The following is a 15,544-nucleotide window of genomic DNA, read 5'->3' as shown; positions in this document are numbered from 1 at the left end:
ATGTCATAAGTAACATAAAAATGTTGTCCAGGTTTATCATCTCCGCAATACATGCCAGCTAAATATATAGAATTTAGAATAGCTAGCCTTTCAGCATTGAGACGTTTGAGCATACTTGTGCAGTAGAATAGTCTGGTAGAACAGTCCGCTAGAATTTAAAATAATCTATACAAGAACAATTCAAATTTCTAATTTCAAATCTTTAGGATGTTTTAGAAAATATCTTTAAATCTAAAATATCCTAAAGTTTTAAAATTGGAAATTTGAATTGTTCTCCCAACATAGTCTTTCAGCATTTAGAATAATCATATAGAAAATTAAACTGAATGGCTAAGAAACACCAACAAATGACAAGAGCAGTTTCCACAAGGAAAGTATGAAATATTACACACCAAAAAACAAAAAAGTTCCAGACCAGTCTGAGCATATATACTTGTCTGGTAGAATTTAGAATAGACTTTCAGCATTTAGAATAGTCTGGTAATGACTGAGAAATTCCACCAAAATGACAAGACAAGTTTCCAAAAGGAAGTTAAGAAATATTACACACCAAAAAATGAAAAAAAGCTCTTTTTCAAACCAAGTGTTTCACTTTCTGATGATGATGATGATGATATTGTTCATCCAGTTTCGATGAGTCCCAGAATACCATCACTTTCTGTCAAGGATAAATTCAACATAGAATCAGGAGATATTCTCATTTTGATTCTTCAGCGTCATGCTAATAACAGTAACACTTTTAAAGAATCCATCTGCATGCTAACAATTTGAATTTGAGCTTACTCATCCATGTAATAACATTTCTAGCTCAACTCTACCTACTAACACTTTTTTTTCTTGGGTTCAGAAGTCAGGAATGTTCCCAACACACTGAGTGAGACACTAATATCATCTACAGTATGTGATTCTCACTAATCTTCAAGAGAATTTTACACATGAAAAAAATTGAACATAAATTTTTAAATAAATGATTCTCATCACATATAAACAGTGGAACCTTGCACCCTTTGATTTTTTTTTTACACATTCTTTGAAACATATTTTATATTATTAATTAAAAATAACAAAAATTACTAAAAAAAATTCATATATATATCAAACTGTCGAACAAAATTTTCAATTAATAAAAAAAATTAACTGAAATATTTTCACCAACATAATCAAACACGACGGCCGGGTTCACAAAACACACAAAAAATGACATTAACTAGTGTTCATATGCGGAAGCGGAATAGTGTTGAACAGGGATTATGCTAATTTAAAAGATACGAATCTCCGCAAATTGCTTCTTGACTGGGGAGTACGATAGATTAACAGCGGAAATTCCGATGATTGTTGTCGTTGGAGCGTTTCTATTTTTAATTTTTTTTCCCCTCCGATCCACACGGTATAGTTAAAAAATGAATCAATTCGTTATCAATGTTGTATTTTTTTTTTACGGTCGTTATCAATGTTTTTTTTTTTTTTATGGTCGGTCTTTATAAATGTTGTGAGTAAGCTTAACGATATGTTTTCTTTGTCAACGTAATGGTATTCACACGGCATCAAAATGAATATATTTTTTCTAGAATAGTGTTATTTATGATGAGTTTAATGATTATGTTCTTTCCCATAAAATCTTACACTATCGACTAATAAAAAATTATTACTCCATATTAGTATAAAGTTATAACAATCCTATAATACATATCTCATGAACTCACATATTTCGTGAAGCTAATCAAATCGCCAAAGCTTTGGCTAAGCAAGTTATTGTGACTTTCATTCCATTTCAGATTTTTGAGGTTCCTCCTCAATATATTATGTTTGCTATTCTAGCTGATGTAGCTCTTTTATGTTTCCCAAAAGGTTTTTAGACCTCGAGTTTATGCAATTCAAAAACAAAATATGTCACTACAAGTGGGTGGCTATTTTCGCATTTCTAGCTTACATTTTCTTAATACTTTTTTTTTCTCAATCATATTATTTATTGTTTAATGATTGTCGTTGGACCAATTCTTTTTTAATTTTTATTTCCTCCTTTTATACCACGGTGTAGTTAAAAAATGGATAGTTATCACTTGATGATACTTTTTTTTCAGGTTAGCCATCAAGATGAATATTTATTTGCAATAACGTTATTTCTAATTTACATTTTCTTATTATTATTTTTCTCAATCATATTCATTGTTCCGATTATTTTTGTTGGACCCTTTCTTTTATTAATTTTCATTTCCTTCTTTTAGGTCAATGTTGTAGTAAAAAATCGTTATCAATGTTGTAGTTAAGCTTAATGATATGTTTTTTTAGGTCAGCGTGATGATTTTTTTTCTTCTAACATGTCTTCTTCATAATTTTGTTTGAGACACGAAAACAGATGTGGGCACATGAATATTGATTTTCTTTTTCACAACAAAATGATATTTATTTAGAACATTCTTATTTCTAATTTATTTTTTAATACTTTTTTCTCAATCATATTATTTATTTTATCCCATATTTCTCTCTCTCTCTCTCTCTCTCTCATTTTCATATCTACTTCCTTATTGTGAAGATTATTGTAAAAATGTAAATAATAACATTTTTCATTTAGTCATATGATTAACACCAAAGGGAGAAATTCTACACCCAGGCATGTTTCTTACATTTTTTTTTAGAAGAGAGAATGAAAAGAGAAAAATGTGGAATAAATAAAAAGAGAAATAAAATGAATGGTAAAAAAAAAGTTTAATAACAATTTTGATCTTTTTAATTGTGAGAATTTAATCTCCCAATTTTTAAAATTGATCAATTTTGATCCATTATTTGGTTAACCATTTGTTGTGGGTTTTTAAAATGAAATATATGATCATGTGCGTTTAGTAAAACTAACTTACAAGTTAGTTTAAAAAAACTAAAAACTTATAAGCTAGCCCACTAAATTGAAAGTATTTGATAAAATTAACTTATAAATTTAAAATGACAGAAAAGGATATAATTAGTTATTTAATTAAAAAAATTTTAAAAAAAATTCAAGTAAATTAATGAAGATAAAAATGAAAAAAGCTAACTTATTTTTACAAACTATTTGAAGTAATTTATAAAAATACGTTAAAAAGTACTAGAATAAACTTGCGTGCCAAATAAAATTATTTGATCAAACTAACTTAAGCTAATCAAATACTAGGGTCCCAAAATTTTGAGCAGTCAGGGTGAACTTGTGGCTTCCTTTTCGGTGACTCAATTTAAATATCGCGCGTGTAATAAAATAGATCCACATCATTATTACCTTTTCATGAAAATGACATTTCTACAATAAACGAACAATTTCACATTAGTTTACTCACAACAATACAATGGATGTCATGCCATTTTGCATAGATTCAGTGTCGGCACTTGACACAAGTAGGCCCGCTATATTCATTGCATTCACACCATGGTTTCTCATGCTTTATATTTTCATGAAGTAAAAGGAGCATGCATATATGGCCATGTCCATGACTCTCATTACATTATGTTTCTCAATTGTCATCAAACAACACATGTTCCAGTATTGAATGTATAGCCAACAAAAATTGTATGAAAAGAAGAAGAAAAAAAGTATACTTATATTTGCCAAGTGTTTGAGATGGAAAAAGATTTAGATAGTGATCATCACAAATTCAATTTGTCTATGGTTTTGCAACAACAACCGTTAAAAGTAAAAAAAAAAAAGACAAAGCTAATCCTGAAAAACGTTCCTTTTGGTTTGCAATATAGCCACCAGCGCTATTTTAATCTTACACTAGTGACAGTTATATAGTGATACAAAAAATGAAAGTTGGTACTAATGAAGATTCATTGTTAATAACTGAATACAAATGAACATAACGGCAACATCATGAATATTCCCACTTTATGAAGATTTATCTAAACCAAGTTCATGACAAAAGGAGCAATTAAGTTTAGCTTACAACATGCTGTCTGATCTAGCAGGCAACCTCCTAAAGAAATTGAGAGGAACTGATGGAAGTTTGTGGCGGAATCTGGGGTGCCTTAGCATAAAGAAGCCAATGAGAAGTGACACAACCTGAAAAGGAGTAACATAGAGAACTATAGCAGCAACGAAACAGAATGTGACGAAGAGTGTGGTAGCCCTTGGATCTCTCCAACTTAGCAGACTTTGGAACCTTTCTCCTTGTGTACCTAAGTCACCTACAACACTTTGGACTCTCCCTGCAATGCTTCTCAAACGATCGTATCTCATCCTAACGATATCCGATGACCGCGAAGTTGGGAATGTGTCGAACTCTTCATCCAGTTCATCAGGATGAGCAGCATCAGCATGAGACAGTCTAGTGTCCATGTGTGGAGGGTGTCTAGGCCTCCATCTGAAGTTCCAAATTCCAATCAAGAACAGGTACAAGAAGATTGTGGGGAGTATTAGCTCAGGGTAGAGAACCAATATTATGAAAAGGACATGAATTAGTATGGTGGTGATGGGGTTTTTCCAATTGCATATCTGATCAAACCACCTTCCAAATGCTACCAAACCACTTAGAACTTTCATTATCCTGAAGAAATTAGCCTTGCTCCTTCTCATACTCCACATGTGTGAATCCACATCAAGCATGTATTCTACAACCTCTTTGCTTAGGGGTGGCTCAGCTCTACTCAACCTCATTGATACAATCTGCATCGCCTGATGCCTCAGACTGTCTAGCTGAATCACAGATAGAGGATGGATGTAGTGCATCTTTGGCAACAAAGGCTGGGAATACAAATACAACATGTTGATGAAAGATGAGTTAGTGAACCTCACAGCCAATTGCAGTTCTCCTGTTTTCTTCACACCTGAAGTGTGAAGTGCTAAAAGAGGATATGAGTGTGTGTAAACTCTATCAGCTTCAAGTGTGGATAGCCTAATTCTCACTTTCCCTATCCTAGAATCCTTTGATCCACCACCACCTTTCTCTCCTCCTCCTTGTATATGACCGTTGTCAAAGACCCCTATGGTAATAACAGTACATGGATCAAACACTTCCCAAGTGTACTGCTCATTCCACTTTGGAGTAAAGCTATCCACAAGAGTCCTAGTGCGGATCCACTTTTGTCCATATTTTGCCACACAATAAGCATCTGTGGTTCCTCTACCATCTCTTGTTTTCATTGGCATAAGCCCTTGTGCACTTATAATCCCCACTTCTAGAATTCCAATGTTAGGCTTCCATAATTGCTTAGCAGTTGGCCTAAGATCACTACTATAATGAGTTGATTCATCCAACACATGGAAACCACCATCCAAACACATCCTCAAATGTATCCTGCTTGCAAATTTAATCTCCTTTTTTTCCCCTTCAACAACCACATGCTTCTCAAGATTAAACCACCTAGTGTTCACAGGCTTATGGTCCAGCCTCCGTTGCACAATCTGCAAAGGGATCACACACCTTCCCAATACTTCATCTTTGTTTGGTCCAAGCCTGTCTTCCACACTCAGAATCAAAGGCTCCTCAAAAGGCTCAGCAGCAACCAACATCAAGTCCTCATTCCACATGGGATTCATGGTCTTACTTTGAGACACTCTAGTCCTTAAAAACTGGTTTCCTAGATTAATCTTCACATAAACTTCAGGAAACCGGGTTTTATCACCTGGTATCAAGTCCTGTGCTTCAATCACATTGACCCTGACATACCAAAGCTTGGGAGAGAGGTAAACTTTTGACCTTATGTTTGAAACTGCTTCAGAGCCAACCATTGCTGCATCAGAATGCCAAGAATCAGGAAATGCCTCATCTGCTTGAGTCCCCATCCAAACTGCAAGCATTATCTCTCCTTTCACCTTTTCGCCCTTTCGATCTTCCAATCTGTACCATTGTGGAGCCAATGGACTATCTGGGGGAACACGTTTTGGGATCTCATTGAGATCAAACCACATCCTCCCTACAAAATCATCTGAAATAACATCCTTATCCTTGACAATAACCTCCAACACCGAGGCTTGAATCCGGTCTTTGGAGAATGCAAAGACCTGATTCCACTCAGGGTTGGACTTCTTCTCAAAGTGCTTGGTGAGTCCCTTGTAGTTTCCAAGCTTCACTTCAACATAGGGATCGAGACTTCCAGTGACATCTTTTGAAGGTAAATCCTTGGCTTTGACCACACGAACATAGAGATACTGCATCTGTTCAACAAGGTCATAGGTGCATGATAGCTTGTCTCTTGTTACTGCCCCTGCACCAATCTTGGGAGAGGTCTCCTTCAAGGCAAACTCATTGGAATGTGCAAGTGGTGCCTTCTGCATTTTCTTCTCTAAAGAGAGTTATCAGTTAACTGCATCAGTTTGAAACAAAACATAGAAATTATGAACAAAATGTTCAATCTTTATTCAGTGATCAGATCTTGCTCAAGCTGAACATCATCACTAAATATGAAACTATATAGAAATTAATACAAGTAAACACAGCAAGATATATAAAAAGTTCAAGTAAAGGAAAGTCAAAGAAATTAAGAAACGGTCATTCACCTGCTTCAACTACTACGATCACTGAAGAGAGAGAAAGTTTGCACAACTACTCAAACCAAATACTATTTGAAAATGAAAATGAAAGAGCCGCGTGTGTTCTTTGAAGTTCACGCACATACAACAGTGACTTATCACTAACCTCAAGCGTCACTGGTTGTGGTTGTGGGTGGCTTCCTTCCTCAAGGTGAAAGCACTAAGCAGAAGCATTGAAATGTGCACCTATGCATAGAAAAGTAAACGAAAATCTTACATGTATCTCAGACAAGTAGACACACACACATCGAGCATATCTAACAAGAGTACAACTGTTAATCTGAACAGTACTATAATCACGTGGATAGTTAAAATTATTTTAATTAAATCTAATCTTGATGTATTAGTTTTAGTTGTACGATAAAGGATTTAATCTTTCTAAAATTTAATCTCTTTTATATATATAAATAAAAGTAAAATTTCAATTTTAAATTTTAATATAATTAATGATAGTTCCTATCAATATCATATAATAATCCAAAATACTTGTGTGTTATATACAGCCATATTTTATGAGACTCCAAAAGATGAGAGTGTTGTTTTAATTAATTTTAGTTTCATCTTTTTATTTTAATTTTAAGGTTTAGATAGATTTATCTTAGATTTTAAGCTTTCACATAAGACACTGTTTTCCTTATATATAACCATAATTCTAAAATGATTAATTAAAGAATTCAAAAATAAAAATTAATAAATCTTTTTATTTATTTTAATTCTTTAATCATTAGACATGACTAACCTTTGAATTGACATGAAATACAAAAGAGTAGGTGATCTGTGAAAAACTGATTCTATGTAATGCTCCCTCACACACGTAAGGGTTAAATTAAGAATTTTATTTTTATATTTCACACTTTTTTTGTTTAGTCTCTATATAAATATTCTATAGTTTTAATTCTTATTTGAAAATAAGTTTATAAATTAGTCTTCCCATAACATTATAGAGACTTTTTTTATATAAAAAAAAGGTGTGTCGGGCACTGGACCAAAATTTATAATTTTCTTATATGAAAACTAAAATGAATTATAAGTTAATTTTATATAGGAAATTCAATAAAAAAAAAAGTTGCCATAAATTTAACTAACTGTTGTAACGCTAATAGTTATAGTTTTTTTTAAAAATTTTATGGGAAGTTACTCATATCATTTCATTCATGATCATATGTTCAGTAGAAAGCTGTACATGATACAAAATACTGAGACTGGACAAAGATGGAACCGTCTTAGCAAACTCATGGGCAATATCATTGATTTATCTCTTAATAAAAACCAACACAATAAGATGGATTTTGGTTCAACAACCTACTACATCCCTCTAACAAGGATCCTAACACAGAGTGGTCTTGGGTTCTACTTCGTAACTTATCAGCTACACCCTTATTATCATCTTCAAAGAGTAAGATTTCCATTTTCCAGCCCCAACAATAAACAATAATCACCCATTTATAAATTTTCCAATGAAAACTAAAATGAAATATAATATCACTATGAGACTAAATTGTTTAACCAACTTTAAAACATGAACCGAGGGGCTCATGTGCGAAGATTCTGGTCGGTTGTGGCACTCTGGAGAATGTTTTTCTTTTTGCAAGAGGGTTGGTGTAGTTAATTTTTTTTTAAGAGCAGGTCAAATTGGACTAGAGTGGAAAATGTTCTATCATCAAATAACCACAATATAATGCAGGCACAGTTCATTTTTACTTTCCAAAATGCTAAATAAATAATGCCAAGTTTTTTCATTAACATGTTACTTAACGTGAATTATAAGTATTTAATTAATTAATTAATTATTATTATTAAAGAACTTTTAAATAATTTTATATCATCAATTATAAATGTTAATAAATATAATTACCTCTTTTAGTATACACATTTCTTATTCTTAAATTATCCTTCCATTTTTTTCATAAACCTTTAAAATATAATCATAATTGTCACTATATTTGTACTTAAAGAGTTCTGGATTACAAAGTGTTAACTCATTGGCAAGTACATCAAATTGTCTCAAATAATAAAGTACTCGAAAGTTCAAGAGTCGAATTCACATGGACTTTGTTTGTACTTAGATTGATGCAAATCCAATTTACAAACAAGAGAAAAGGAATTTAAATTTAAAATTTAAAGAAAGTAAGAGAAAAGAAGGATAAGAAATTTAAAATAGAAGATTAGGAGATAAGATAAAAATTTAAAAAGATAAGAGATTTAAAGAAAAAAAAGATAGAAGATAAAATAGGTAAGAGATGTAAAGATAAGAAGAGTAAAAGATAAAAGTGATGATAAAAAGATAATTCAGAATACAAATGTGTTGGGACCTGGCATGCTAAAATTATTTGTAATGCAATGTTAATGATTTTCTTTATCTAATCATATCCCTGTTTTCACCCACATCTACTAAGACATTCTATCTTTGGTTTCCCGCATGGAGAGCCTACTTTATCTAATCTTTTCTCCCAAATTTCTTTGCAAAGAAAAAAAATAATAAATCGTATTAAGATTAAAGATGTATGAAATAGACTAAACGAATATCAATCTATTTCTAGCAATGATTTCTTTTAGATATCATTTCCTAGCTCTTTAGAAAATAACCATTTTTCAATGCATTATTCCTTAAACACTATATGGATGGCCAGACCATAATAAACAATTAAGCATAGAAAAGAGCAATACAAACAAGATTGCATTAAATAAATAATAAGAAAGAGTTACATTACAAGAGTTGGCCTGCGAGACTCCCAACAGTGGGAGTTTAGCCTCTCATTGTCATGAGAGGCTTTACACTTTAGGGGCTGATGTGGATAGAAGAAGAGAAGGGGATAATGGACATAGAAAAAGAGTTTTCCCTATTAGAGATGCTCAGGCTTAGGATGTATTCATTAGAGAGCTCTGAGTCTCTGTGTCCCGATGTGTAGGTGTTGGTGTGTATCCCCTTTGTCCTATTCCTTTTATAGGTCTAAGGTAGCTTAATTTTCACGCGATTTCACACTTAGTGTTGATTTTCGTGCTAAGCGCGACTTTGGGCTTCTTCATGGGCCTTTTTCGCGCTAAGTGTGAGCTGGCCGCTAAGCGAGGAGACGCGCTGGACCTGTCTTATGAGCTAAGCGAGTTGTCTCAATCTTCAACTTTTCTTTAAGGCTTTTTCTTTCAATTTTTGCATTAATTTTCCTCTAAAGCACTTAAAATCTTCTTCTTTTAACTTCTGCTGATAAAAAATTGCAAAGATATTAATTTCTACATTATTTCATTAAAATAACAATAAAGTAAAGAAATTGTAAACATTCTTAGGCAAAATTGACTATTAAATTAACTCAAATTTCGCAGTTATCACAAAGCACCCAACACGGTGAAGTTTTAGCCTCTCATTCTCATGAGGGGCGTACATATAGGTGGATAAGAATATAGGGGAGTTAATAGAAGAAGAATGGAGTGAAATGTATTAGCTAGAGCTTCATAAATGGATTTTCCTTGCACTGGTGATGGACTGGAATGCTTTTCTTTATGTTTCTTCATCGTTAAGCCCTCCTCTGCTTCTGAAGTTTCTTTCATATATATGGGTTGTTCCTCTTTGCTAGCCAATCATAGCGCGTATGTGCGCTTAGCGCGATGCTCGTGCTAAGTGCGCATTTCCAACTAGATTGCAAGTGGATCCATGCTAAGCCGCGAGTTTGCGTGCTTAGCGCACTTGCCCATGACAACTGTCTTCCAATGAAGCTTCCTAGCACTAAGCAGCTTCTTTCGCACAGAGCGAGACTGTTAGTTCTTTAAAAGTTCTTCCATTTCTATGTTACTTTCTACAACAAAAATACAACCAAAATTAGTGTTATTTACTTAATTTTACCATCTTCTGGATGAAATTCAGAAGAAGCTAAGTTCCTATTGTTTTACACAAAATACATAGTAAAAATAGAGAAAAAATAGATAATTGCTATGCGATTTTAGTACCCTATTTACATATTCATAACACTTATCATCCATTGTGCCATCTTCGTCGATCTCGAACCCACAATCATCGACGAAGTCCATTGCGGCACCTACCATCAACTCTTCCACCCTGAATAACTCATCTTCGACAAGGAAGATGCTGCCAACAACTTCACCAGAGGCCATTGCACTGGTTCCTCCCTCTCACATTCTCAATCAATTTCATTTTCTTTGGCCTATTTTTTCAATTTCTAACCTAATTTTGATTTTCGCTAATTTCAGTTAGCAAAGAGATCGTAGATTTGTGCTTGGATTGCGTCCGAAAACTCGCAGACAACTGCGCTAGTCTCTAGGGCTTCCTCGTCTTCAACACTGTCGTTAATGGCACCGATTTTGGTCTCAGATCTTTCTTGTTAGAGCGTCTCTCCATCTAGCTTAATTAAACCCTAAACTCAAAGTTGCATTATAGAAGCAGGAGAGAAAGAGAGAGAGATGTTCGGGAGGGGTACGATGTGGTCAGTGTTAAGGTGTGACAAATAAGCATGTGGCAGAATTCACAAGCTGAGAGGAACACCTTTCTCTTCTTCTTCTTCTTCAACACCTTTCAAGTTCTTAACCCCTCCCGTTTCTACCCATTGCTTTCATGCTTTCTGATCCCAACTAATCTCCAAGGTTACCTCACTTTTTGATATAGGTACTCTTCAATTTTCAATTTGTATCCCTTTTAAACGTATGATCTTATGAGGTCATGATCTTTTTATATATTCACAATCACTTTATGTCATTCTCTTATTCTTTTTTAATCCCTCCCTGTCCTTGATGATGTTATTATGTGAGTGTGAATGTTTAGTTAGTTCTAAGGAAATGATGCTTTTATTTAGGGTCATCATGTTCATGTGCCACTAATGAGGAACTTTTCTAAGATGGTCTTTGTTGAACAAAAGGAATGATTGAAGTTATTGGTGAGTGGGGTTCTCATGCTCAGAAATTGGTTGAAATATAGCTCGTTGGGTTAGTGACATAGGTGTTCAACATGGTGGTGCTTAGGGTTTTAACAAGACTCAGTCGATCTGGTCTTTCAACGACTGATTAGAAATTCACTGATACTCTCCCTCCTTTCTCACATGAAGAATGGTTGCAAAAGTTAGACAAATATAGGCAATCACCTAAGTACAAGCGCTAAATTGCAAACACTTGTTATATAGTTTATCACCTTTAAATGCATTTCTTCTACACCTTTTTATTTTCCATTAACCTATGAAATGCATCAAGGGACTTATTTTTTTATGGGAGAAAAAGATACAAATTCCTTAACATAGTGGTGCCATGCCATGTATCTGGCAGGTGTGATTGCATCTCACAAGGTAGGAATAAATCCATTTTCAATTAGGCGAGATACAATTCTCAACATCAAGTGCAGTTCTTTTATGCCTATCAATGGTCACTCCATTCCAAGAGAAAGAGTTGTTAAATTATTAACATTTAGTCTAGACAATAGGTATCCCTAAGGGGAAACAATTTTGTTTGAGTCAGAGGACTTAGCATTCTGAAAAATTATCAAGTGATACATCTAACACTCCCAGTGAAGATATTTAACCATTGGAAGGAATATTGTATTGGGATTGTCTTAGGCTTTTAGTCATATATGTATTTGATTCTAATATATTTTTTGTCACTATAATTTTCCTCTATTATGGTTTTGGTCCCTATACTTTTAAAGTTTGATTTTTAGTGTCATAGCTTTATTTATTTTTTGGCATATATACTATTGAATTGGTTTTCTGCAAGTTTAAAACTCTGTATAATTTGGCTTCAAGCCTTTCTATAAAATAAAATAAACATTTTAAAAAATAAACAACATCGATTTCTAAAAAACTGTCTTAGAAATGATACATTCTAAGACAATTTATAGAAAAATCATCTTTAAATCCTCATGTTTTAAATATATTTTAACCAAAAAATAACACATTCTAAAAATTTATCTTAGAAAATATACATTTTAAGACGATTTTTTGAAAAATTATCTTTAAATCCCCATGTTTTTTAATGTTTTTAAACAAAAAAATATATTTTAAGATAGTTTCTAAAAAATCAATGCATAAATCAAGATTTTAAGATAATTTATAAATCATCATAAAAAGTGTTGACTTTTTACAACGACAAATTTAAAGACGGTTGAAAATTATCTTGAAAAGTGTAAAATAACCATCCTTAAAAGACTTTTTTGTAGTTGCGTGGGTTTAGATCTAGACGAATGTGATGGCATGTGACGATGGTGCAATGGTGATGGGTTGGGTGGGTGAGAAGAAGGTGATGAAAAAAAAGAGGAGTAAAAATATTTTTTCTTACATTTATACGGACCAATAACAAATGGGATTGGGTTAATAGCAACTACTATATTATCCCATTCAATTGGATAAGAGAAATGACAAACCTTGGGCCAAGTGAGTATATGTGCCCAATCCAAAAGAGTTATGCTATGACAAAAAAAAATGTTAATACATATATTACACCCACCCACGATTCATCGCAATTTATACAACGCTACACATGAATTTTCCGCGTTTAATGTTTTTTTATTTAATATTATTTTATTATTGAAAGTAGAATCACGGCACAACAGTTAGAACTTCGAATTGCTAACCATGTCACTAATTGAGGTTATAGATTTATGTAATGAAATATCAATCTCTTGTAAGATAAAATTGCGGATCAATTAACCCATCCATTGTGGTTGTGTTACGCTCCCATCAGCACGTTAGCCTTTGCTCTTCCTCCATCTGCAACATTCTCATCATCCAAAGAGAAAAAAAGAAAAAAAAGAAAATGTATCACCAACAATGCCCTCGACAAAAAACAAGTAATAGCGTTCCCCGGCACCTCCCGTCACAGTAATGTGACATTTAAAAAAATCTCAAAATAAATGTTATCTTAACTTTTTAATATAACAATTTTTTTTTACTAATTCTCTAATAAGTATTATTTTAATTTTTTAATGTAATATTAATATTAAATTTAATTATATAAAATTATTAATCAATTTCATTTATTTATTAATTTTTTAATCTATATGAAACTTATTTTAAAACAGAAAAAAGTGTTAACTATTGATTAATAACTAGCTTTTTCTTTATATGTGGGAAAGGACCGTGCATGAACCCTACACGAGTTCATAATTATGGGTCATTCACTTTTCGTCCTACTTTCAGTCTTTCACGTTTCTGTTTCTCACCTTTGAAAACATCTCAGTCGGCAATTTTGTTACTGTGTAGGGTGTTGCCCACAGGTCGTACACATCAACAGATTCCGCGTGCTTAACTAGTACTATAATTAAGTTTTATGAAAAAAAATCTTTAAACATTTAAAATCAATTGATATCCAAGAGAGATAAAGAGAAAAAAAAAATATTAATATGATATAGATATGAATGATGAGGTATGATAAGAAAAGAGAGATAAAAAGAAATTAAGATTATTTATGTAGTGTTTGATATTTAGGAATATTGAAATATAAGAATTAATTTTTCTTTTCTTTGACATTGTTCTATAATGTTTGGTAGCACATCAATGTGATGAAAAGATAAAAGAGATATATTATATAAATTACTGAAGAATTTAATTATAATATACTGAGTATAATTGTATATTTTATAATGCATCTAATAGTGAAATGTTATATATAATAAAATATTTATATATAATTATTATTTTGTTAAATTCATCCGCAAGTTGTTATATTTTTACCAAATTTTTAATTAATTCTTGAACTTCATTTTTCTTAATTGGATCTTAGTGTCTAATTGTCATTTTGAAAAATTAAGAGGTATAAACAATGAGGTGGTAGTTTTAAAGTGTGTTATAAACACAACTAGATAAATTTTAAGAATTTTATGTAGAATTTCAACTTTCTACAAAACCAAAGAACTAAAAAAAAAAAGCTTGTGAATGAATATATGGGATGAATTCATCTTTAGAAGTTGAAACAATTAATTAGTCATATAAAATTTTCTTACGGATAAAATGTCTTATTTTTATTTATAGTTTGAATTTCAATTAAACATTATTAAATTAATTCAATTCATTTCAATTTGGATAAAAATTATTGAAAAATATTTTTTTTGAAAGATATTTTTTGGGAACAATAATTTCTCGAACAATATTAATTTGAATTTAACTTTACATTTTAATATCATATTAAATTAATAAATAACTATTGCATTTTTTCAAATAAGTTTTTTTAATATAACTTCTTATTTAATTTAATTTTTTTATCTCTTTAACTTATTCTTACATAAGGAAATAGAATATTTACTAGTAATTTTTTCCTATGCAACACAAGGGAAATTTTTTATTTTATATAACTAAATTTATTATAAATAATTTTTTAATGTATAAATTATATTATACTGATTTTAAATAAATAAATATTTTAATACATATAATTATATAAATTATATTTTAGATTTATGATAAATAATTTATTTGGTCATACAAATTTAATTGTAACCACAGATAATTTCTTTTTAAAATATTAAAATTTAATTTAAAAATAAAGATAAACATGATAAATTAGAATAGATAAGAGGATATAAATATTTCTAAAAATTCACTCATTAAATAAAAAATTTAAAATAAAAATTATTTTTATTAAACACATATTTACATTAAAAATAATTTTATAACATATGCTTGTACTAAAAATAAATAATTTTTTAAATATATATTATTCTTAAAATATGTACAAAAACGAATCTAGCTAGGAGTGTATTAAAGGAACATAACTTTTTATACAATTATTTAAATATTCAATTTATAATAAATAATAAATTTAACAAAAATATTTATTATTAACTTTACGTGTAAAATTATATATATCTACTACTAAAAAAATTTAAGCATATATCAACTCAAAAATTATTTTTCTTAATCCCGGGACACGTTTCTTCAGATCTGAAGTCCATTCATTCATTTCATTATCAAGAAACTCCAGAATGAATAAGGACAGATATATTAATTTATCGTTAGGATGACAAACAAGCAAATTAACAAAGAGTGGCAGCCCAGCTGAGTCACGCATTTCTGTGGTGAATGGACAAGCCAATAATAATGGAAGCTAGATAAAAATCGTGCC

General features: G+C 31.3%; 1 protein-coding gene across 2 annotated transcripts; it reads right to left on the bottom strand.

Moving 5' to 3' along the window:
• Positions 1 to 3,778: 3,778 nt before the first annotated feature.
• On the bottom strand, positions 3,779 to 6,745 carry LOC100788273 (FT-interacting protein 3). 2 transcript variants are annotated; one of them, XM_003537903.4, is made up of 2 exons: positions 6,603 to 6,745; positions 3,779 to 6,270 (listed from the first exon to the last, which is right to left on the bottom strand). In XM_003537903.4, the coding sequence occupies exon 2, from the start codon at positions 6,239 to 6,241 to the stop codon at positions 3,908 to 3,910; it is 2,334 nt and encodes a 777-aa protein (XP_003537951.1). In that variant the 5' UTR covers positions 6,242 to 6,270; positions 6,603 to 6,745; the 3' UTR covers positions 3,779 to 3,907. The 2 variants fall into 2 exon arrangements, with proteins under 2 accessions (XP_003537951.1, XP_006590953.1); XM_006590890.4 differs by having other exon boundaries at positions 6,464 to 6,726.
• Positions 6,746 to 15,544: the final 8,799 nt, after the last annotated feature.

Source organism: Glycine max, chromosome 11 (genome assembly GCF_000004515.6).
Source record: "Glycine max cultivar Williams 82 chromosome 11, Glycine_max_v4.0, whole genome shotgun sequence".
In the NCBI taxonomy this organism is placed as follows: domain Eukaryota; kingdom Viridiplantae; phylum Streptophyta; class Magnoliopsida; order Fabales; family Fabaceae; genus Glycine; species Glycine max.
The sequence above is the reverse complement of the archived record's forward strand: the minus strand, read 5'-3'. Positions and strand labels throughout refer to the sequence as shown.